General features: G+C 36.8%; 1 protein-coding gene across 2 annotated transcripts; it reads left to right on the top strand.

Annotated features, from left to right (window-relative positions):
* Positions 1 to 1,063: 1,063 nt before the first annotated feature.
* Positions 1,064 to 24,357, top strand: LOC121426840 (indole-3-acetic acid-amido synthetase GH3.17-like). Of its 2 annotated transcripts, none has more exons than XM_041623234.1 (8): positions 1,064 to 1,252; positions 2,879 to 3,546; positions 5,466 to 5,823; positions 10,235 to 10,370; positions 18,654 to 18,827; positions 19,333 to 19,481; positions 21,353 to 21,450; positions 23,647 to 24,357. In XM_041623234.1, exons 1-8 carry the CDS (start codon positions 1,132 to 1,134, stop codon positions 23,866 to 23,868), a joined length of 1,926 nt encoding a protein of 641 aa, XP_041479168.1. In that variant the 5' UTR covers positions 1,064 to 1,131; the 3' UTR covers positions 23,869 to 24,357. The 2 variants fall into 2 exon arrangements, with proteins under 2 accessions (XP_041479168.1, XP_041479169.1); XM_041623235.1 differs by lacking the exon at positions 1,064 to 1,252 and adding an exon at positions 2,408 to 2,460.
* The last annotated feature ends 1,537 nt before the right edge of the window (positions 24,358 to 25,894 follow it).

Genomic DNA, 25,894 nt, shown 5'->3' with positions numbered 1-25,894 from the left:
ATAGTGGGCTGCTGGTCGTTAGGATAAAGGATATGTCGGGAAGAACTGTTTGTTCTTATTTCACATAATTACTGTCTATTACTTACGGATTTCTTTAATAGATATAATTAAGGTTCCCTTAATTTCATCTTAAGATGGGGGATATTGTCAGGAAAGAAATTTAATACAATTGTAATGTTTCAATTGAGTTCAAGCATGTGCTTACCATTTATTGTTTAATGTTTCAATTGATGTTTCAATGTCCATATGTTTTGAATGTTTCAAAAGCAAGCGTTGGTTGGAAACGTTTGAATCCCCCTAGTACAAAATCAGAGGACTCAACAACTCAACCAATAATACTGCCATCACAAGGCCAAAATGAGTACTTTACCAATACCTTTTTAAAATAAGATTATTTTCTTTATACAAAACTTTCAGGATTACACAATTTATCAATATTCCTGTAAACAATTTCTTTGTTTAATAAACAAATTTTAGAATTTGGCTTGAGTGCAAAAATAAAAAGAATTGCTTGTGACAATTGCCTTATTATACTGATGTAGCGGATATAACCATAGAGCTGTAATAGCTCTATGATATAACGTTTGCAATATGCTAAACGTTCGGATTTGTCATGACAAAATTCATGTAAGAATAGATGTAGATTAAGCGATAAATTTTGCGTTTTTAGAATGCAAAATAATGAGGCCACAGTGTAAAGCAATTTGAATTGACTGCATTGAAAGATGAACCCACGCATTATTAGTCATTTTATGATTGAAAAAAAAACATCGTTTCTGTCTTGAAAATAGTGTGTGTGTGTGTGTGTGTGTGGGGGTTGATTGTACATGACATCCACCTGTATGAATTGTGGGGGGGGTATACCCCTACTGTCCCCGGGATTTACGCCCCTGTGATGTTCCATGTGTTTTTATGACTTTGGCACGACTCCCAATTCTTATCTAATGTTCAAAATGTAAGTTAACACTTCCCCTCTGATAAAGAAATGCAAAAATCAGTCTACTCTGTTAGACAATAGAGCTAACCTTTGGATGGACTCACGTATGCCTTTATTATTAACGATACAATATAACCATGACTTTGTAAGCAGTCAGGTAGCTTTAATATTTTGAAAACTGTGCTGAACTGAGAATGGCATCTGGAATACTTCTCCTCAAGCTTGCTACCCTATCCATAGCTTTCTTCTCCCTGGCACTGGTCCTCTTCGATGGATCGTGGAATGCAGAAGGATGGATGAACAGGATGATATGCGGTATAAACCTTGTTTTCTATCTACAATCGATCAATATAAATATCACTTTGTTATCCTTATTTTATTTTGTATAATGTCGCTGGGCTGATATAACCTCGCATCTAAAAAAATAATTTTGTTATTGCCGGTTAAAAAAAGCCGTAGTTTACATTAATAACACGGGAAGCAACATTCTTTTGCCCCGAAGGAGTTTTCTTCACGGATATCAGGAAACTGTTTTCAGACAATATGAGACTGCCACAACTGCTGCAGTTATAAAATACAGCCTCTTCTAAGCTGCCATCAAAAAGTTGAACATTTTGAGATACGAGCATTCATCAGATTAGCCATGTCAAGAGGTGAAGTTATGTCAAAACTTGAAGTTATTATATCAAAAATTCGCAATACACAAGAAATCACTAATTATATCATAAATCACGGCCTTCAAAGAAAAAGGCCTATAACACGGTTGTAAGGTAAATGGTTTGCTGTAATTGTGCTGATTTGATTGATATAAAATACGTGAATGCTTTAATGTAGGTTAACCAGTTGGAAAACCACGTTTGCTTAGTTAATTGGCTTCATTAAACATTGATTTATTATTAAGCAGTCTGTGACATCAAAATTTATATTCTACCAAACAACTTTTTATATGTAACACGCGCATGCCTTTTATTTGCTGTATGAAGTTAATATTTTCATAATTTTATTTATGACATTGTTGGATACCGCACATTCAAATAAACAACGGATCAAAAAGAAGTGGAAAGAGATTTTTTAAATCATTAAACTATGAATTAAAGACGGGGTAGGGGAATATAAGAATGGAAGAAACTAATAAAAAAAAACATATCGAATTGAAATGATAGGGCTAGTCATTTAAAAAAAAAGAAAAAAAAGTGCATTGCAAGCTTTAAGTAGGAAAAGTATAATGGATTAGAGCAAGAATTGTGATATAATTTATTCACATTATCGACCAGTATCTAGGGAGGTGGGGGGGGGTGTAAGAGATTCATAATTATTTTAAAAAAAACATGGAATTTGTGTCATTAGCGTAAGTTATTTTGTAGCCATTCATTTTCCTGTATTTGGGAACCTTTTTCGGTTCTTCAGAGAAACGAAAAAATGTTTCTAAAGGATTCTTTTAAATGTATTTTGGTTGTTCTACAGGAACTCCTTAAGGTAACCTATGGGGTTCTTGAAGGTGAGCCTAGACCTGTATAGAAATGGTAAGGTCCTTTACACAGCCAGGAACACCATAGGTTGTATAAAGAACCTTAATCGTTCCTTGTAGAACTCAACACGGTTCTAAAGAATATAGTTTAGAATCTTTTCCTGATAATTCGAAGAACCTTTAAATGTTCTAAATGCGGGAGAAAGATAAGTCCTAATTACCACCCTTTGATTTAAAGAGTGCACGATAAAAAATATTTTGTAATATATTTTCAATGTGTCATTGACACGGTTGTAAACAAGCCGTTCAATAAAATGCCAAGTTGATCTCTAGCTTTGGCTTTTGTTTATGATTGTAAAAGTTGCTAATACGTGCTATATCTTAAATGATTTCTATTGTTGTACTGGTGTTAACGTTGATTAGGCCTATCTTCATCCAACACAATAATTTCAACTTGACTTTTTGTTTTGAAGGTATTTCTGGTCTAGGATCGATTTTCATTGCTGGGCTATTTGCAGTGTTAGCTCGCATGAGAATATCCCCCTACTATGATGTCGCCACCACCCTACGACACCTCCTTGAAGTATGGGCTGTTTATTCAACCGGTAAACAGCAATTGAAAAAGTTACGCGAAATATGGAGCCACTTCCGTTCTTCTCAAGAAAACCACCTCGTAAGAATCCTCAAAGAGAACTCTCATACCGCCTATGGCAAGGAGTACAAGTTCACAGATATCCGTACAATGGAGCAGTTCCGACAACGTCATCCGGTGGTCACATACGAGCACTACCGGAAGTACATAGAGCGAGCGAAAGAAGGGGAAACCAACGTGATGACTCCGCAACCTCCATCGAGCTTCGTCCGGACAAGTGGTACGACTGGCCACTCCAAGTTCATACCACTGATAAATCGGTTAGATCTTCTAAAAACTATGTTTGGAAGATGCAGTGCTAGTGCCTTTGAGAACTGTCAAGGTTTGGGGCTTCTGCAGAAGCAGTTCCTGTTCTATGTGGCCCCCAAGATCACAAAGGCGAAGAGCGGCGCCAACATCGAACCGTTTTTAGCTCTCTCCAGAGAGCAAGAGGATAGGTTGATTCCTTACACTACACCGACTGCTGGCTACCACATCAGCACTTTGAAGGTAGGCAATCATTAGTTTTCTAATAAAAACTTTATTTCATTTTTGGTCCCATCACACCTTTTCTCATCGTAGGTCCCTTGCGTGATAGAATGGTTTGCTTTGCTGATATTCTCCAACTTGAAAGACGTATCCACGCACCCCTTTACGGATGGAGGGTCTTTTTTTGAGTAAAAATCTACCCAGTATTAGTTAATAGGAAAAACATGTATAAATGTTGAAGAATATTTTGTTTGATATTTAGCAAAATGTAGTGTGGGTGAAATTCACACGGGTTTTTATTTATATACCTTTACCCAACAAACATGTATATTTCCCCTTGTTCCCCCCTTTTTAGCCAGAACACTTTAAAAATTCGAATGTTATAAATCAGCATTTGAAAGGTTAGGGGAGTGACAACCTTTTCCAAATCTTACATCCAACCTTGTATAAAGCTGAATTCCACATTTTAAGTATTGGGTAGAACCATTTAAATTGGTAAATGCAACATTTAGAAAATGTTGTCACTCTTCAACCTTTCAATTGTTGATTTAACATTTTTTTAGAGTGTATGGGGTATAGTTTTATAAAAGAGTGCCCCATTCTCTATATTTCTTCCATGAATTACAGTAGTAATGCAGGCCCTACATTGTAATTAGTATATGAAAGATAATACTTCGATATTCTTTTTGGTTATTATATATAATGACAACATGCATAATTAGATGAACATTGTAAATTATTTGATCAGACTGCAGAATTAGAAATGATTGAAAGGTTGCCAAATAAAACGATTAGCTCCTCTTAAAAGATCCAATGATAAATCCAACCCGAACGTCAACTTGCTCTCAAAGAAGGTTGGCTAAAGAGCAGCACATAATGAAGCTCGAAAACCTAGTTGTCAAGACAAGAACATCACTACACCTGTATAACATCTAATAGACCAAATGTCAATGTCGTTGTGATTGTGAAGGGCTATACATGGGTAAAAATGGTCCAAATCACAAATGTTATTGGCATAATTGTTTCCCCCAGATAGAAATATATATCTACCTCCTTTTCATCTTAACCGAGACCTATGCGTTCATAATAAAATACATTCAAGTCGGCATACATGGAAATCAATTGAATTCAATGATAAGAATTGATTGATAATTATTCCACATACTAAGTTAAATGTCCTGCAGCCTGTTGCATAAAAATTTTTACCTCAGGAAACTCCGGTAAAAACTGAAAAACTAAGATTAGTCTGATTTCTCCCATTGACTTTAACACAGGGCAAAAAGGTAAAAAGTTTTATGCAACAGGTCCCTGATATTCATAGGAGTCCATTGTAGCTCAAGTGAAGTTACGTTGAATAACTTTAGAGGTATTAAAGACTTTGTATTTTACTGTGTTTTACTGTGTTTTACGTGGAGCGTTGTGGCCCAGTGGATCAGTCTCCGGACTTTGAAACAGAGGGTCGTGGGTTCGAATCCCAGCCATGGCGTAATTTACGTCTGCAAGAAACTGATCCACAATGTGCTGCATTCAACCCAGGTGAGGTAAATGGGTATAACCTTAAGAGGCTTTGTGCGCTCTGAACGCCTAGCTTATTTGGGTAATATAGGAGCGCCTTTTGAGCACCTAACCATGTGGACATGTGCGCAATTATATGAATCAATGAGTTTTAACCTGGGGTTGTCAGTTTTCAAGCAATCTGCTTATGATGACAATCCTTCTCCTGCAAATTGTAAATGTTAACTAATTTGGTATGAGATCAGTTTTGTTTGTAATGATAATTTTAGTACACTTAGTTATGATTCATGCCAAAAAACTTTTCAATATACTATGTTTGTTATGTTATGGAAAATGTATTATACGAATGATGTAATTGCAGAAGAAAACAATCAAATCAAATCAATATAAATACGCTATATTATTATTACTTAATTTGACTCCAGGAAGCCTGTTACATTCACAGTCTCTTTGCCCTACGCGAACCGACAATCGGCGTGGTCTTCACCTTCTTCATACACTACATCGAAAGCATGATGAAACTTATGGAACGTCGATGGTCTGACCTTGTCGACGATATCGCTCACGGAACCATCCACGACGACATCGAGCTCGATGCCGGTATCAGATCGGCATTGACAACTGCACTAGGAAGCGGCAACCCTGAGAGGGCCTGCTTTCTTAGAGGTGAATTCGAGAAGGGGATGACCAACATTCTTAAGAGAGTTTGGCCGGATTTTGCCCTGGTGATTGGAATCGATAATACTGGTAGCTGGCAAAATATCGAAAGGAAATTTGCCAAAGGTATTTTTTTTCTTTTTTATTCACAACAGGCATAAGTATATCTTAACATTAGAATAGCTTATGATGTTCTGAAATAAAGGTATTGTGAATAGACGATTTTTGATTCCAAAGGCGAAATCGAATCGCAGAATTGCTTGGTAGAGAAATCATTTTACAACGATTAATGTCTTCACATTAATCAAATCCTGGTAAACAACTAAAAGTCTTCACTGATATAATATTTCACTAATCCATTACATGACAGACATTCACAATAAACAACCTGTGGGAGTTTGAAATTTTGATCATGACACTTTATTGTATTTTCAATTGTAACCAATGATGTGAAAGCATATGCAGTATGCCTAGCAATTAAAACTTGTAAATCTTGTTGGAATGCTCCCCAGGGGGTGGAGAAAGTGCATATATTGTATGCGGGCAGGCCAGGATCTGATAACATTTTATATCTGGAAAGCGCTTAGAGACGTCGTTATATGTATATAAAAACTGCTTATTATCATTAATCATTATTACTATAAATCTAAGTAAGTGAGTCTAAATCACTGACAGTATATATTTTGTACATTATCCTGAAGATGAAACAAACATGCTTGTCGAAACATCAAACTTAAATATCGTGGTTCTTTTCTCGATAACATGGTGTAACGTGAACCCTCTATCATACATGCTGTTGCACATTATGCTTCCCGATATGTTTGATATTTTAAAATGTATCATACATGTATGCCCATTTACTCGATGGGGGCAAATCTCTTAAAAAGCAAAAAAAAAAAAAAAGGAAGAGAGCAGTTTTTTACAATTGACAACATTTTGTGCATTTCAAAGAAATTCTATTGATAAAGAATCATATAAGCCATAAAAAAGCTAAACCAAGTACACTTAATGTTATTGTTTAAATTGAACTACACTACATCGAATGCAATGAGATTAAAATTAATCATAAGGTATGAAAATCTAAGACAAAGTACGAGAATCTTAACTTTATTCAGAAATTAATGATTTGCGATTAGGGTTAGGTTAGGGGGGGGGGCAGGTCGAGGCGATCGCCCCCTTGGATTATTCTACACTGTTAAAAAAACCCTGATTTTACAGAAAAATACAAGAAGATTTTGCAGAAAGCAATACCAGAATCATTCTTTAAATTCATGAAACAGGAATTTTTCTGCATTTTAACAGAACAGGTCTGTTAGAAAAAGGGGAAAAGAGTGTTTTATTTAAGGAAATTTGTAAGATTACACACACCAAATACCAATTTCCTGTAAGATTAAAGGTGTTCTCGAGACTCTGCTGCAGGAACTTCTTTTAGTTTAAGGATAAATTTTCTAACAGTGTAGTTCTCATAATCATATTTACAAAAAGGGAAAAAGATGATTGATAGAAAGGTGAAGATTATTCAGGAAGCGGTGATGAAAAATGAAATTTCCCAAATGGGGGGGGGGGGGGGGGAGGATGGGCTGAAAAGAGTGTACCGAGTCTTGTAATACTAATTTTCCATTATTAACAGAAGACCACACTGAACTGACATCTTGTTCAACCTTTCCCTCTATCAAATTACCGTTGTATCGACTATATAGTAAATCAAAGTTCATTCCTCTTTGTTCATAAAATACCGTATGTTCAAGGCCTTGGTTTGAAAGACCGAGCAATCCAGATTTATTGTTTATTTACTTAAGAAGATTACAAAAATGACATTTAAAAGATGGGTCATGAGGTATACATAATCATATATATATTTCTTAGTTTTGTTAGCTTCCAGGATATGGATAATGATTAGGGATTTTGCTCCACTTATGCATATTATTGTTGCTTATACAAAACTGAACGCTTATTTAACACTGTGTCGATGGACCCTGGTTAGATGAATATATTATTGTGAAATGTCATGGACACTCCATAAAAACCGTTCTTTTTCATTAAACCCTTCAAACCCTTTAAACCTTACTAAGTAACTTGGATCTTCACTAAGATGCCTGCACTCCTTTTAATAATTGTTGTGATCAGTTTTGTAATAATTTATTTTGCAAAAAATCCCAAATTAGTTCAATGGTCAATAACAAAAGCACCATTAATAATATACTGTATTCAAGGAATATATCAATATCCCCTAGCCACATCTCACCAGGGCTTGCAACAGTGCGTACCTAGGATTTTCCAGGGGGGGGGCAAAAAAGGTCTTCCAAGCTCGTCAGGGGGGGGGGGCAGGGAAACGTCCTTTGCATGGGTTGTGGCTCGTCAGGGGGAGGGGGGAGACTGCCCCCCGTAGGTAGACTAGTGGCTTGCAACGTTTAATTATGTAATCAAATCAAGGAGTCCTATCAGGATTTGAGTACTTTTGTAAAAAGGCGTCCCCTAAATCTACAAAGTGTACGGTCTAAACTGTACAAGCCAGTAAATCACGAAAAGTCAGTTTTGAACATACGTGACATGAGTCTTTACGCACTTTACCCAACAGTTTCTCAAGATTTTTAACATTGCAAGCGCGTGTTAATAAGACCAACCATGACGTCACACTCCAACATGAACCGCAAAAGATCGCAAGTATGTGTGCAACACAATATGCAAGTCCGAAAATCTCGCCTTTAAATTAAACTTTCCTGTATTCATTTCAACTTGTAAAAAGTGGTTACTGGTAACCTATGAAGCAGTTAAATCTCCGATTGTAACCTGCCATTTGAGTTTCGGTAAATTTCGGAATTTTCGTAAATCAATAGAAATTCCGGCAGTATGCCATAAAACCCTTGTGGTTTTCAGAGGCTCATTGCATCAAACTTTTGCCATAAGAGCACTCTAGCATATCAACAAAAACTCTGGCAAACAAAATTCTGCCTTCTAAAATTACACATTTAAAAACTCAGGCAAAAATTAACTAGTTCTTTTATGGCAAAAGTTTTGTGCAATTGGCCAAAGATTCGATTCACAAAAATACCTGTGCCCAGCGGTCGGCCGTTTACCGTGCGAGGGTGTTAATCTGTTCCCGATGACAAGTTACATTTATTTTGTTGACGTTACAAGATGATTGCTATTTTTCTTGTAGTATTTCGCCGAATATCGTGTCACATTACCTTACATTACGGGGATTGTTTTTAAGAATGTACGCAAAATTTGATAGCACGCCGAGACGAGATTACGTGAATCTCACTAGTGTGTTTTGAAGATTTAAGCTTATGTAATGTAAAATGGTAATGTAAAATGGTATTTATTGGCAAAAACAACATATCGCAGCCCAAAGGCTGAATTACATGAAGTTTACAATTGTAATGTTAAAAAATATGATTACACATCATTTTCACAATTTAATTACATAATAATATGAAATAACTACATCTTAAGACTAAATACAACTTTTAACAGACTAAAGGTTGAAAGGATGGCATAGAAAAAGAGAACAAGAGAGAAAGAAACATAGAAAGGAAGGAGAGGATGACATATGGGATAAGAGAAAGGAAAATTGGGAGAGAGGGAGAGATGTTTAGAAAAGGATAAATCATGGGGTGGAGAAGTGGGAATGAAAAGGCTTGAATGAGTTGGCAGAAGGTAAGGGAAATGAAAGAAAGAAACGAAGAAGAAACTGAATCATACATGTGTATATGTAGGAAAATGAAATATACCGAAAAATGTAATAATTGCAATTCATATATGTAAAACGTTTGCGTTATAATTCGAATTCACAATATCGAAATAACATAATGTCTCGCAAAGTAACATTAGAAGCACAGATAATATAATGGAGAACAGTTACAGATAAAAAATGAGTGTAAAGATAAAGAGATTGAGAGAGAGAGAGGGGGGAGAGACAGAGAGAGAAAAGGACAAAGCATAAGAATACAATTATAAATCAAGAAACAAAAGTGGACTTGGAATTTATAATTCGTTTTGGTATTCAATTCATTAGTTATTGGATAAATTTACAAATTTTATTATGAGAATCGATTCGAACTGGTGCCCACGATCGAAATAAAATGTCCAATTATTTTCGTCTTGTTTCTATCAAATACCTGTACCTTAACCCAAGCATAGAATGGACTTTAAAAGTAGGATGGGATATCATCTTTGTTAGTGGCTTTGAAACATGAAATTACCAAATATGTGAAGAAGTTGCTCAAATGATAATTTAGAAAATGAATAAAGGAAAAAATACAGATAAAGGGCATTTGATTTAAATTGATACCCTAACAGGCGGAAAAAACGCCCTATTTAATTCTTTATAGGAAAAAAAATGCATTCAGCGACTTCTAAGTTTTCGTTTTAATGTTTGATAATACTCGAGTATAATTCACATAACTGGTCCTTTACCAAGACAAACTGTAACGTTGAAAGGACATATACATCATAAAACACGTAGAATTAATGGGATCAACAGGATATGTCGGCATACCTTACATTTTTATTTATATTTATATGATTTACACAGGCATCCCGCTGCTACCATTCGTATACGGTTCCTCTGAAGGGATCATTGGTCATGCGCTTTTGACTTTGGACCAGCGGAAAGGATACAGCCTTTTGCCACATGAGCTTGTTTATGAGTTCATCAAGTTCGAGGACACGTAATTATACTAAAAACATCTTTTAAAGTCATTTTCCATCTCATAACAAAATTAACCTAACGTTTGTAAGGAAATCAATGCGATATTCAATGAATTAACTCTAAAACGACCGGGGCTAGGGGGGGGTGGAGGGGATAGGGTTGAATATTTAAAGCCCCTCTCAACATTTTCGACGTTCATTCTACCCCGCGAATCTTATTGTACGCGCCGATCGCTCTCTTTTATACTTTCATACTTTTATACTTTCTTGCGCATCTCTTGAGACCAAATTTGTGACACTCAAGTTTGGGGCTCAAAGTTAGGCAACATTATGTTAAGGTCACACCACCATTACTTTGCTGGAGCGTTCATTGAACATTAGGGAGAGGGGACCGAATTTTGACAACGCTCGTCACCGCGCCCAAGATGGGGTAAAATGAGAACACGGGCGTTGCCTTAGCGGTGCACCGCTGAAGCTGGCTTTGCTTTAGCGTTTGTTTAACGGTAACGAGCAGTAGCAAGTTTAGCGGTGACACGGGCGTTGATAGAGCGGCGTTCTTGCGCATGCGGGCGTTGGCTCTGCGGGGATGTCAAGTTGGCTGAGCGGCATACCGCTTTCACTACGGAGCTGAACGGCCCTCTTTGATAAAAGTTCTGATAGATTCCAAATAAGTTCCTGGTCCATTCCTATCAGTATTTATAGCCAGAGTCTGGTCCGTTCCGACACCTCCATACCAACGCCAAACGAAAGTTCATCACCGCAATGGTTCACTGCTACAACGCCAGACACCGTTCCAGCAATTAAGTGTCCCCTCGTAAAGCTGACAACCGCTCCACCAAAGTTTGTGCAACGTTTAATCATCTCCCGAGCAAAGCTGGCAAAGCAGCAGTGGTCCAGCGTTCAAGATATCTGCGTTGGCCTAGCGGATCGACCCAAGCGTCCACGAACTTTGGGCGTTGTTGGAGCGGTGGTGTATTTTGCCTGGGCGGAAAATTGCCCGCTCCTCACCGCTCGCAATATTTTGTGCAGCTAAAAACTTTCGGAGCGGTAGGAGGGACCATCAGCGGTGGCCAACCGTATACGGCGTTGCCTTAAAGGGGAAGTTCACCCTGAACAAAACTTTGTTGTAAAAATAGCAGAAAAAATAGTAAAAATATTGGTGAAGGTTTGAGGAAAATCCGTCAAAGAGGAAGAAAGATTTGGATTTGTGACGTCATAAACGAGCAGCTGCCCCATGTGTTATGTAATATAAAATGCATGAATTTCAAATTTTGTATGGTTCCTGATGGCTTAATTTAGTTTTCTATTCATTATCGGGTGTGAAATGATTTGTCCATTGATATACAAAAGGTACAGTGAAAACTATTTTCATTTTTCTGAGAAAATGACATTTCATTGATTTTTTACCATTCGCTATGTAGGAATACTGCTCGCATATGACGTCACAAATCATATAATTGAAATTCTAATAACTTTAATTATTAGATGATTTTTTCTCAAACCTTCGGCAATATTTTTTATTATTTTTCTGCTATTTTTACAATAAACTTTTGGTCAGAGTGAACTTCCCTTTAACGAGGGCCAACTTAATTCCTTTAAACGGTAGTGGACGGTAACGAGCGATGACGATTTTTTTTCACCGCTCCAAGAACGCTCCAGCAAAGTTCTGCAGCCTGTTGCATAAAACTTTTACCTGAGAAAACTGTGGTAAAAATTGAAAAGGTTAGTCTGATTTCTGCCTTTGACTTTAACACAGGGCAAAAATTCGGGTAAAATACCTGAGTTTTCTCAGGTCAAAAGTTTTTTGCAACAGGCCCCTGGTGGTGTGACCATAGGCGGATCCAGCTTTTGGCGAAAGGGGGTGCGCACTGCCGAGCGGCGCACATATTTTTGCACTTCACCGGCGCCATAAAAGAAAATATTGAAAAAGGGGTAAAGTCTGACCCTGTCAAATATTCCTTTCAAAGTGTAGGATAATATCTCCGGGGGGGGGGAGTGCAAGACTCAAACATATTTTTGAAAAAAAAATAACGGACCAAGCTATAAAAGTATTTGGTGCACATCTCACATTTGCACATTTTTCATAGTTTTCATGAAATGTTAAGGAAAAAATGTGTTTTCACAACAGCTGATCGGGAATTTGCCCCCCCCTTCCTGTATACAACCATTCCCTGAAGTCCACTTATACAACAAAAAATATACATCAATCTTTCTAAAACATATACAATGTATATAGAGAGATTGAAAAACTTATTCAAGAAAGAAAGTCAAGCAAATATAACACAAATTATGCATGTTATGTGCGATTTCAAAATCGTGTACAAACCCTTTTATTGCGATGAGGCCATATCTTTTGCAGCGGCGGATCCAGAGGGGGGCGCCCCGGGCGCGCGCCCCCCCTATTTTCGCCGGATTTTTTTTTTTTTTTTTTTTTTGATGGTTATATTTACTGGATTGGTACAATGTAGTCAATTTCAAGGGCTAGATCTAGTCAAAACTGTATTTTAACTTACGCTCATGGCCTTTGTGTTCGCACAAATGCACCTCTGTCATACTGTATTGCAATATGTAAATTCCGGAATTCCAGGGCGCGCAAGTCGATTGGTTGGAAAGTTGCACCACTTGTAATCGGGAGCTGTAGTGCAGTGACCAGTGTGAAGATGTTGGATTGGATATCATTTTTTTCCGAAATTTTGTGTTTTTTGTAACATGCGTTTGTCCGTCTTTATGGCAAATACATGTAAATTGTAAGTAACAGATCGCGAGAGAAAGTGTCAACGATGCGAATGATAATGTCTATCCCCGAGATTATTCTTCACTCAAAGATGAAGCCCTATATCGGGCGCCACGTGCGCAGCATTATCATTCTGCCTTGGTCATGTACGTTTTCACTGAAATGTATAGGTCAGACATATTTGTATTTAATGTAAACTAACTTTTACACTTTCTGGTAGATTCAGAGGCATATTATCCAGGGCGCCCCAACTAAGTTTCGCCGAAGCAATCATTCCAACGAATTATCAAGGAGCAAAATTGTATATTCTCAATCACCAGTCGACCCCACTCCGCGTTTGCTGTGTATAGGCAGCTATATGTCAGCGTAAGGAGCGAAGATTTTATGTGACGGGGGGGGGGGGGTGGTGGTGGGGGGGGGGGGAGAATAAAAAATACTTTCGTGCTGGGGAAAAACGTCCCGAGGACACATTGTGTATTGTTAAAAAGTAGAAATTGTGACATTAACCCCCCCCCCACCCCATTTTTAATGTTTGATAATCTATAGGTTTGCTGATTACAATATATCTTTAAAAAAAAATTGCCAGCAAAATCGAAAACGTAAACAATAAAAATGCTGAGAATCCCCTTAAGAAGCATTATATTACTTTGAGGTTGTGCAGAATGACTGGATTATTGAAGATGATTTGAAAATAATACGAGGGAAAAGGTTGATTACCAGAAGATGATGTCGTTTTTTCTGTAGTTTGTAACAATTTACTGTGCATTTTGGGGAAAAAAGAACCAAATTTTATGCATGTTGCCATACGACTAAACAATTCTCGTTTGAAACACACAATGTAAATACACAAATGACAATAAACAGAATGGATTATTCGGAACTTATCGATTACAAGTCTCAGTTTCGTATCATTTAAATTTGACGTTTCAATCACACGATGCAAGCAAGTGAAGAGCCTTTGCCAAATGTATGTTTTGAATGACCGCTTATACGGTGTGTGACTGGAAACCAGCTCCTAAATGAGTCAGTATGTGTCTTTTATTCATGAAGTTACAGTGATTTAAGTGTGCATTTTCTTCTCAAGGTGCTCTCAAAATACGACTTTTGGACATGATTTTTTGAAAAAGTCCTTGCCGTGGGAGGGGGGTATCCTCCCACACCCTCCCCCCGCTCGGTCGCTTCGCTCCCTCGCCGCTGGCGCCCCCCCTATTTCAAAATCCTGGATCCGCCCCTGTTTTGTATATTAATTTAGATACTATTTTGTTACTATATATATATATATACACACAAAGGGGCGTCGATCCTTTTTTCAGATTGGGGGGCGAGCTTAATATTTTGATATTTCGATCTGAAAAAATGACAGTTTAACTTGGGCGTTTTAAAAAAAGAACAAGATTATATCCAACAAAAGATTATTGCAAATCGAAGCGGGAGTTCTTTTGAGGTTCAGAACTGAAAACGGGACATTCTATTCACCTATTTAATCATGAAAAGTATGGGGTTTTGCTACAGAAATGATGCGTGCGCGAAGCGCGAGCTGAAAATTTTTATATTCCAATCTGAAAAGCGGGCAATTCGAGCAAATAAAGAACGAGTAGTGTAGCTCAATCTCGCTTGCTGATTTCTGCGTAACATTACCATCTTATTGTATTTTTGCACATGCGGAATTATTGGGGGAGGGCAAAACGATATGTTTGCCCCCCAATATTTTCATTGGTGGGGCGATCGCCCCCCCCCCCCGGATCGACGCCTCTGCATATACAATGATACTACATCATGAATCATTTGGAATACATCACCAATCCAGGTTTATATGTCATCATTCAAATTTCATGTACATGAGGTATAGGCCTTTATACAGAATTTGGTATTTATATATATTATTTACTTTTTTGCATTAGATTTACTAAATCTAATGCAATTTGTAATGATGATTAATTTTTATCTAATCATTTGATGAAACTGGATATAATGCTTATGACCTGAATTCAGAAAGAGATCCTTCAAGACAGAGCTTTGTAAATATTTCTCCAGTTTTACAGGTATCGTTATCTTTGTTTTAAACTTCTTCCAGAGTGATCAGATGAATAACCCGGATCTCATCATGTCAACATCGTTTAGAAGAGATGATGAGATGACAAGATCCCGGATCTCATCATGTCAACATCTTGTAGAAGAGATGATGAGATGACAAGATCCCGGATCTCGTCATGTCGTCATCTTTTAGAAGAGATGATGAGATGACAAGATCCCGGATCTCATCATGTCAACATCTTGTAGAATAGATGATCAGATGACAAGATCCAGGATCTCATCATGTCAACATCTTTTAGAAGAGATGATGAGATGACAAGATCCCGGATCTCGTCATGTCGACATCTTTTAGAAGAAATGGTCAGATGACAAGATCTTCGATCCATGATCATGTCATCTAATCATCTCTTCTTAAAGATGTAGACATGACGAGTTACGAGATCATGACATCTGATCATCTCTTCTACAAGATGTCAACATGATGAGATCCGAGATCTTGTCATCTCATCATCTCTTCTAAAAGATGTTGACATGATGAGATCCGGGATCTTGTCATCTCATCATCTCTTCTAAAAGATGTTGACATGAGGAGATCCGGGATCTTGTCATCTCATCATCTCTTCTAAAAGATGTTGACATGATGAGATCCGGGATCTTGTCATCTCATCATCTCTTCTTAAAGATGTCAACATGATGAGATCCGGGATCTTGTCATCTCATCATCTCTTCTTAAAGATGTTGACACAATGAGATCCAGGATCTTGTCATCTCATCATCTCTTCTTAAAAATGTTGACATGATGAGATCCGGGATCTTGTCATCTCATCATCTCTTCTAAAAGATGTCGACATGATGAGATCTGGGATCTCGTCATCTTATCTTTTGCTATCAAGATGTCGACTTCCCGAGATAATTATCTCAACATCTCGGTGGCACTTTAAGCTTCCATAGTTTATGGCCTGTTGCATGCTGTGTACATGTCAACGCATGGGAAATGATTCGGCTTGAGAGGTGATCTGACTCATGGAATCAATTGCCAGTGATCCACAAATAATGCACATTAAATGCAATATCGATTCGATGGACTGTAATGATCTATATCTAAGCCTTAATTCATGTTAATTCGGTAAGTTTTTCCTTACTCAATATGTACTCGATTTGTTTGAAAAACCACTTTTTTATCCATGTCATGATCTACATTTCGCATGTCTCCAGCCAGCTGGAGTCATAGCCATGATACTATTACAGTCCCGCCGCGAGCTTACGCAGGCAAATGGCATGGCATGGCATGCTGATATCGTATGAAAGAGCTTTGCACACGAAAAGCAAGATCTATAGGGCCTGTAACACAAAGCTTGGCAATGATCGTAAAACAATTTTCTACGTTTGATTGTATTGACTGTAATGTATAATCAATCTAGAAAATCGAGTCTATGATTAATCGTTAACTTTTGAGTTACCCGACTCTAATCTCGCGTTGTAGAGATTTGCGAAAGGTGCCTATTGGTGATGCTGCAGTACAACCTTCCCCTCCGGTTAGATGCCTGGATGTTGTGTTGTGATTGACTCCTACTTGAAGATAAATTGCCATGTTTATTTAGGGGGCACTCTAATTACATTTTGATGGGGTTCAAGCGTCACGAAACCCTAAATTGGGGGTCTAGAAGTGACCACAAGGGTATCATATGAATACGTGTTTTGGGGAACTATAACGGGTGGTGTGAAAAACGGTGTCTACGGAACAGTATCGCGGTACTGTAGGTACGATGCACGCTAGCATGTATATGTGGGCGCTGGAAGTGCTTGGAGCTGCTAGCGGTTATTTTAATAGGAGGGAGTTTATTATTTTAAATCAATGAGCTTGGTAGCCTTAGCTTAATAGGTCTAGTCCGTATATTGTAACACAATTACCTATTTCGAGCACGGGAAATTAAAAACTTAATAATTTGTAAAGAAAGTGCATATCAATCAATTACATTTTTGTTGATCAAGGGAGTCCACTAGGCGATTGCAATGACTATGCAGAGCTGCGCGCTTACAAGTACATGTTCTGTGCACTGAGATCAAAATAGCAGAGGCTAGACTAGATCTAAACTAAATTTATTAAGGTCTAAGACTAGTTTTATATACGGACTAGACCTATAAAACAAAGGCTACCAAAGTCATTTGTCTAACATCAGTAAATTAATGTAAAGTTCAGAATTAACAAGTTCATAGTTAACCATTAGTCGGCCGCAGGCATTATACATTTTGGACAGGTCCAGATTTGAGATAAAGTTAAGACCATAACGTTATGCTAGCCATAGCATAGCCTAACATTTAGTATAGTGGCAATTTGATAAGTGTTTAAGAATTGGATATAGATCTAAGCCTAAGGCCAATAAGGGAACCGTCAATTTGAGAGTGCTTATTTATTCATGACAACACCTAGGAAGCGCATGCGTACTCTTATTCCGTAGACGCAAGTCATAGATATTCATATTGGGGTCCGGAACTACGGTGGGAAAAATAATTTCGCGTACCGGATGCTGTGTAAACGGGCCTTAACGCCATTGTTTACTTCATTAGAATTGGTTAATTCCAAACTTTACGTTTACTTACGTTAGTCCAATGAGCTTGGTCTCCTTGGTTTACAGAACTAGACCTAATAACACAATTGCCGATTTGGAGGACGCGGGCAATTAAAAACTTAATAACTGGTAAAAGAAAAAGCAATTCGATCTATTATATTTTGTTGATAAAGACGGGGATCAAGATCGAGAGTTTAGTCTGCGATTGCAATGCAGAGCCGTGCGTTAAACTTAGATCTAAACAGTTTACGGGCAGGTTCTGCTTACTGTGCCTTACGATTTTGCTGTAATCCTTGCAGTGTATGGCAGTGAGTTCAAACTTCGCGCGTGTCCATCCTTCGTTATCTCAAAAACTAGCCAATATCCTTAAAATCTGACATCATCAATGTGAAAAGCGACCTAAAATTACCCTTTGGTGAAAGTTTTTTTTAGGATGAGTTCAGTATTTATGAAAATATATGCAAAAGATAGGCAAATTTGTCACCGCTAGTGCCCGTTTTGAAGAAATCAACATGCATCACGATATCACCCTTTTGCAAGCAGAAATCATCAAAAATGTGAATTAAATGTGGTACTAACCGATTCTATAGCATTTTGCCATCAATCTGATGTAAATATTTCACTTTTTGAGCTTGAGTTTTTGTTTAAATCTCCACAAAAGCTTTGGTGCGCGAAGTTAGGTCACACTTTTTCTGAAAGGTTTTCCAGCACAGCCAGCATTCACCGATTGGAATAGAATTTTGAGATCGCGATACCGGCGAAACCCCTTGACCTACTTTACATTTTCGTCTGTGATTTTATAGTTTACGATCTTGCCTTCAATGTGGTTTCTTGAATTGGTTTTGTATAAATTATGAATTTTTTGTGAAAAAAAATTGCCTGATGAGTATTTTTAAAAAGTGCGCGAAGTTTGGACACCCCATCATACTTTTATGCATGGATCTTCTTATTCTTTCCCGAAAAAGAGACGAGAAACAACCCAAGACTTACTTGGCAGATGAAGTCGAGATTGGTCAGCGGTATGAGTTGGTCATAACTCAAATAAATGGATTCTATCGATATAGGATGGGTGACATCATCCGTGTCATCGGCTTTGAAGACGGCAGCAAAGAAGCCCCTATCATAGAATTCCAATACCGGTAAGCAGTCGGTTACGTATGGTGAAGGGGGGTTCGGGGGCCATGTAAATCTATCTCTGAAAGTTTGACGGCAAATAAAAAAAGAACAAGAGGGGAACAGAAAGAAAGAGAAAGGAAAAGTTGTGAAGTATATAATTTTAATAGGTTTGTTTCCATTATGTACTTTGAAATAAAAGGAAGAGACATACTTCACAGTGTGTAATCTAGGCAATTCAGTAGCCCCCTTGCAAATGTTCAAAATGAAAGGTATCGCTACAATAAATTTCGCCTTTTCTAGTGTGGGTTGAACTTTAATACTAGACGTAAATTATCAAAAAGAAAAGAAAATAATATAATCATTCAACTTCATATTGCCCTAGAGAAAAAGGAGAGGGGCAGTTAAAAATAAATCCATGTATAACAATCTAGTATGAGATACAAGAACAAGAAGGCGAGGGGTTGCCGGTTTCTTAAATCTTTAGAACTATTTGATTGTTTGGGACACTTTGATTTTCTTTTTATCCAGGATTGGATTGATGCTAAACGTAAGGTACGAAAAACTCAATCAGATGGATGTCAAAGAAACTGTCAAGTCTTGTGTTGGTACATGGTCCGGAGTGAAACTCGTCGATTATGCAGTGTCTGAGAGCAATCTGATCAACGAAGAAAGTCCAGGTAACTGCATGATCATGAAATCTTCATTTCTAAAAATATACCATGCAAGTAATCAAAAGATCGTTCTATAAATCCCGTTTGGCCAGTTGTCTGTGTATAGGGAATAGAACGACGCGCCGCGACCATGGCGGAGATATTTGGCTTAATATCGATTCGGAGATATCGCCCATTGTTAGGTATTTTCGAAGTTTTTTGTTGACAAGCACCATAACCGGTTATGTTTAAAGATTTAAGGAGAGTAAATGCATGCTATCTACCGTAGATAGCACATGTCTAACGAAACCTCAGTGGCATAGATCTAACATTGAACTGTTGCTATTCTTGCTACATACAACGACGAAAAACATTGCCCCCATTTAAAAGCAAGGGCCCCCAGTGCCCCGCAGGAGAAAAAATAAAATCGTATTTACGTCATTGCTAGTAACACACACAATTATACCGGAAAACGCGGTATTGTTGCCGCTTCGTAGTTTCCCCGCATTTGGGCTGCATTAAACATTAAAATAAACTACTGAACCCATATATTTTCTGAAAGTATTTTGATTTTATTTTTAAGGGGGGGGGGGGAGCTTTAAAGCGTCTTCGGTGACTTTCGGCAACTTTGATCTAGCTACATCGGTACAAGTATTAACATATACCCATGCTATATTACATAATTTTAGTTTTAACTAATGTGAAAAAATGTGACCTACCCAAAACCAACAATAAGTTGCCCGAAACTACTTTTGAGATCATTAAAGGTAAATGCCAGTTGTGGTAACGATATCAAAATGAGTTCATACAGAATCCAATGAAAAGACTACCAAAGTGTCTGTTTGCCAAATACAACATAATTTATGTGCCAAACGATTCTGGAAGAAATTGTGTAATTGCCGAGAAATCAGCAAATAAGCACAGGATTCGGGTCAAGCGTCGGGCCCGAGATTCAAAGCAATGCACTGTCCCACGTGCGCTTATCTGTGTTGGTGATCTTCAGTGTAAACATTTTTCAGCGTAGGTTTCAAGATTTCACAAATTTCAGATTATGTAACTTTACCAGATCTAGATCCTCGATGATAGACTGATAATTAAGCTTGTTTTACAGACTTTCTCATGAAATCACTGTTTACTGCAACTACTGGCATTTCTCTTTAAGCTAAAAACTCACATTCTAAAGCTTTTGGTGACCATCAATCAGGACTGCATATATCATTTTCAATAACTTCAATATATATCCTGTTGATAGACAATATAATTATTTTAGTGTAACAACGTGATCGTCGCGAATTTCAAAACATAAAAAATATCTTCAAAGAATTTTTGATAGATTTTTCGAAAGGAAATAATTATGATGGAAACATATCAGAGCTCTTGTACTTGAGGGGCAAAATCACTTTTTCGTTTGTGTGCCACAGTTTGGTGGCAGCACCAATAATGCTTCTGTCTCCTCGTTTCATAAATAATTTCGCTGTTATGTATATTCCTATATCAATATGTTTTGTAAATGTTATTTTTAATATACGAACGAAATAAATGCATATGAATGAATGAGATTAATGACGTAATTGTACACTAAACGGTTTGGTTGCGAAGCTTGGACTTCAGTCCTTAGTCAAGACCCCGTTTCTTATGACGTGCATAAAATTCGATACCAATCAATTGCCCAGACACGGTTGACACGCTCGAGACTGAGAGCATTTCCGGGTCATCGCTAGTCTCGTCTCAGCCCCTTCATGGCATACGAAGAATCCAACTCACGAGGATTTCTAAGAAAGCTTTCATTATCAGACGTACCTTCATACCCTATTTTGAGTAGTTTATTCTAGAAATTAGTTTTTTGTGTTCTGAAACGGATAGGAAAACAACTTGAATCTTTAATGTTTGTTTTACAGCCTATGAGAAGGATGAGATCATGCCCTACTACCTTATCTTCTTAGAATTAGAGTTTGGAGATAGGAAGGAACCAATATCATCGGATGAAAAACGAATGGTAAGACTGACAAATAAAATAAAACCTAGATGTAATATGTTGCAAATTGCTTTGTGTCAAAAGACATCAATTCTAAGTACCCTCCGTAGTTTACGATAAAAATAACGTGTTTTAATTTGCTGACTTAAGAAAAAGAAACAGTATGCATTTATACAAGCCATCCTTTATTTTGCTATCAATGTTCCCTATTCTCCAAAATCTACCAGTTTTGAAAAAAGGGAAAATATTGTTGGTGCCCGTGAGATTTAAGTCTTCAAAAATCCTCTCGTAATTGAGTTAGGTCGCTATTTCAATAAACATTACTTTTTTATCACCTACAATATGAAAAAAAAGAGAGGAAATAATGATAAGGGGGGGGGGGCAGTAATCACTCTGATAAGGTGATATCTCCTACCCTCTTAGAAAAAAGTTTGGAAATTAGCCCTTAAATGGGCCAGGGTGCATGCATTTTAAATGTGGTAGTCACTATCACTCCTCTGCCGTTCTCAGCCATTTTTTTCAGAGTGTGAAATCCAAGAAGTATGAAAAAAGTAATTATTCAAAATGGATATTAAACACCTCCAAACCAGTTTAAAATTCGCACCGAGTACTCGGCAGAGTAGTCACTTAAAAATAAAAAAATAAAAACCCCGATGAATCATATCTACTATTTTTATCGATATCATTTAAGCAAATTCTCATAAAACGAATGCATTTGGCATAGGCCCTAACTATATTTACCTTGATTATTTACAGACGGACTACAGTTTCATTTTCGATTTTTTTTTACAGAATTTATAGATGAACACATATGGCTCAAGTAGCGATGGTTTGAGTAGTAGCGGGATGAACTGAAGGGAGGTTACTCGACGTTTCGGCCAGGTTGACTAAGAGTTCTTTCGAAAAATGAACATGTAGTCCGTATGCAAATAATCATTGTAAATGTTATTAGGGCCTATGTCAAAGGTGTTTGTTTTATGAGAATTTGCTCAAATGATATTGATAGTCTTCAGGACTCTCCCGAAGACGGACAGTCAACCTGCCCGAAACGTCGAGTAACCTTTCTTCACTTCATCCTGCTACGACTCAAACCGTCGCTACTCAAGCTATATTCAGCTCATTCAGCAGGTTTACAGCCTTTTTCAGGACCTCACTCACTTGAATGAAAATAATACATGTAATTTCCTCTTTTCATCCTTTCTCGTCTCTCCATTTCAATTTTTCTGCCTGTATTTCCTTTCCCTTCCTCATATTCCGCATGGTGAACCGTAAACCTTCTCCACGTTCCTCGTATATTGTGCATCAAAGACAGAAATGACCTTTACAATGATGTAATACGATGCATCCTTCACAAAGAAAGCCCGTTTCCAAAGACAGATTTCACACTTATTAGATAGTGTATTTAGTACAAATATGACACTTATGGTAAGAGTGAAATTTCCTCTTTAATTTTAGAAAAAAATGTTCACGCATAGCAGGTTACAAACAATACATATCTAAGACGATTTGTGCAGAAATTCACGTCTGAATGTGTAGTAACTCTTATTTAGAGATCCGCGAGAAGTTTAAAAGAGAATACAAAATAAATGCTAATGAGCCAATCGTCGAATAAGCATGATCGTTATATTTTTCTCCAAGACTTGTCTAATTTTTCTATTAAACCTGATCATTTGACATTTTAAAAATTAAAATGCGTATTGCTAATTATTGTGTTGTGTTCGTCTCATATAGGTGTTAAATATAGAGGAATAACTCAATTTAATAATGATGTAAATGAGATATGATTCATTTGCTTTGCAAAAACTCCCGGTTTCCGTTATTCTGGGAGGCACTGCAGAATTAATCATGAATATTATAATACAATAACTTTGTTGGGAAAAATATATTTGAGATTTTTTTCTGAGATACTCTGCATACAAAATTTTAAAGATTAATTTTGCCCCCTCGCCTTACCAGAACTGTATTATCCGCAACATGATCAGGTTGATAAGGTCTGAAGGATTAATCTAAATCTAAAATTAATTTCCAAACATTTTTTATGAAACGGAAAATTATAAGAATAAAGAAAGGAGGGCCTGCTACATTATTATTATTGTTATTACAGAAACTTAAGAGTGATTTAAGTTAACGATTCATCCAAAGGTCGTGGAGATTGATAAAAAAAGTTTTTCGTCACCCCTTGAAAACCTTTAATCTTTTCTTAATGTCTCATTTCAGATTGATGTTAAATTTCGTGATGTTAACAGCGACTATGCTAGACTTCGTCGTGAAGGCTCTATTTCACAGCCCAGGGTCCATATTGTGAAACCCGGTACATTTGATGACCTCAAAAGCTACATCCTACTGCATACCGATGCAAGCGCCAATCAGTATAAGGTACCGCGTAAAATGCGTACGTATGGTATGCTGGAGTTGATGCTCAATCACATTCAAGGTTGAAAGTGATGTGTTATCATTCTCATCGTCAGTTACATGAGCAAGAAAATGAATACTATGAAGCGTATTGGGTAGGGAACACGAAATTACTTCGAAAAATGTGTGTGTATTGGGTGGGAGTGCTGAACAAGTCTAGAATCACACTTTAATGGTAGTTTTCGGGTTTTTGGACATGGTTACTGAAGGGGGAGTTGGCCACCCGGTGGTTCTGCAGCCTTTCTCTCTTTTATCAGTAATGCATATGAACATCGAAAAGCTTTATGATTATTGTGTTGATAAAAAATGGTACAAATAATTTTAAAAGCATTATTGATTAGTTAAATACTGTTCACACCTGAAGGAAACAAATTCAACACGGCCATACCGAAGCATGTCGACGAGCTTTTAATAAGCTGTTTGTAAACACTTGAGCATAAACACGATCTTATATAAGACTCACGATCAATCTCCAACGTTGGGAGTGTTTTGTAGGTTTCATATTCTCAAGCATATCTTTTCAATCCAAAAATGGGGTTTCTTTTTGGAAAAACAAACGCCATCAGCGTTTTTCAAAATAGATGTTTTTTTTTAAATATATTAAGCCCATGCACATTTGTAGGCTCTATTTGTGTTTTAGGCTGTGTGTATGCACGTGTGTATTGTTGTAATGATAAAATAATCAAATAATGTATGCAGACCAGTGAAAACATTAGCAATGGACGATATTGTTCCGTAGTCTATGTAGACATTTGAATTTGTATATTTTATTCTTGAAAAAAGATTTTCATTCCTATGTTTAAAACTAAATCCGACCGACCGACCTGTTATGAAAAAATGCCCTTTGGAGGACAATATTTTTTGCCCAAAGCGTCCTTTAGTGATGTAACACTTAAGGAGATATAAACATATTGTGAATTATTTTGATGTACCTTAATCGCATTTTGTAGGTGACTCATAGATAACGCAACTAAAAAATCAACACCCGTAACTTGGTTTCCAAAATGCGTATTTCGAGCTGGCGCTTGATTTTTTTTAAAAGGTTTTTCTTTCGTTCTGGAACAGACTCCAATAAAAGCAAGACCTTAGACTACAGAGTAGAAATGTATGACTAATGGGGCATTGCAAGAAACTTGCGATCAATTGCAAGTATATTTTTGTTCCCGATATGAAGCATATGTCATGCAATTAATTGCAAATTTGCGATTGATTGCTAATTTGCTCAATTAAACAAGGAGTGTAATTTGATTTGCTGTAGTTAAAAGTGATCAATCAACTGTAAAATTGCAACAGGATATTTGCGATTGATTGCAAATATTTTCTTTCAACGCCCACTTAATCAATCATTGGCTTGAGAAAATCTAAAGAAGTGAAAGAAAACTCGTCTTTGATAGAATCTTTTACTTTATTAAAATACAACAAATAGAAAAAATAGTCAATGTAAACAATCATTTTGCTAAACATTTCTTGAATTAAAAGAAAACATGAATAAAGATTAAAGATTGTAAATAATCATATGTTTTTATTTCATATTGCCCCGTATTTTATTAAACTATTTGAAAAAAAATGAATATCGATTTTTTTTTCAAGATTCAAGAAGTTTATTTTTATTTCCATGACAAATATAAATCACATGCAGATACAAATCAAAGTATGAGAAAAAGATCAATTTTATCTCAGCAAAATAATAACATAAAAGCTTGTAATATTCATATAATTTAGCATTGTTAGAATTCTATGGAATGTGAAGTAAAAAAATATTTACATCAATAAATGAAAGTAAAAAATCGTATTGTTGATATTTTTTTTGAAAAATTACAGTCATTCAAATGACTTTAAATCAAATCCTAGTTCAGGCATATATACAGTCATGGTAATTCAATAGTGTATAATTACAAAGGAGAAGAGCGTAAGCTTTTAAAAAGTATATTGTACTTAGCCTGTGAATCTTATATACATGTATGCACAAATTATGGACACGATGCATGGTTAATAAATGGTTGCACAATGGTTAAATGTTTTATTTTTCAATTGCTTCATTATTTTATTACCA

This window comes from Lytechinus variegatus, chromosome 13, assembly GCF_018143015.1.
Source record: "Lytechinus variegatus isolate NC3 chromosome 13, Lvar_3.0, whole genome shotgun sequence".
Classification (NCBI taxonomy): Eukaryota; Metazoa; Echinodermata; class Echinoidea; order Temnopleuroida; family Toxopneustidae; genus Lytechinus; species Lytechinus variegatus.
The sequence above is the reverse complement of the archived record's forward strand: the minus strand, read 5'-3'. Positions and strand labels throughout refer to the sequence as shown.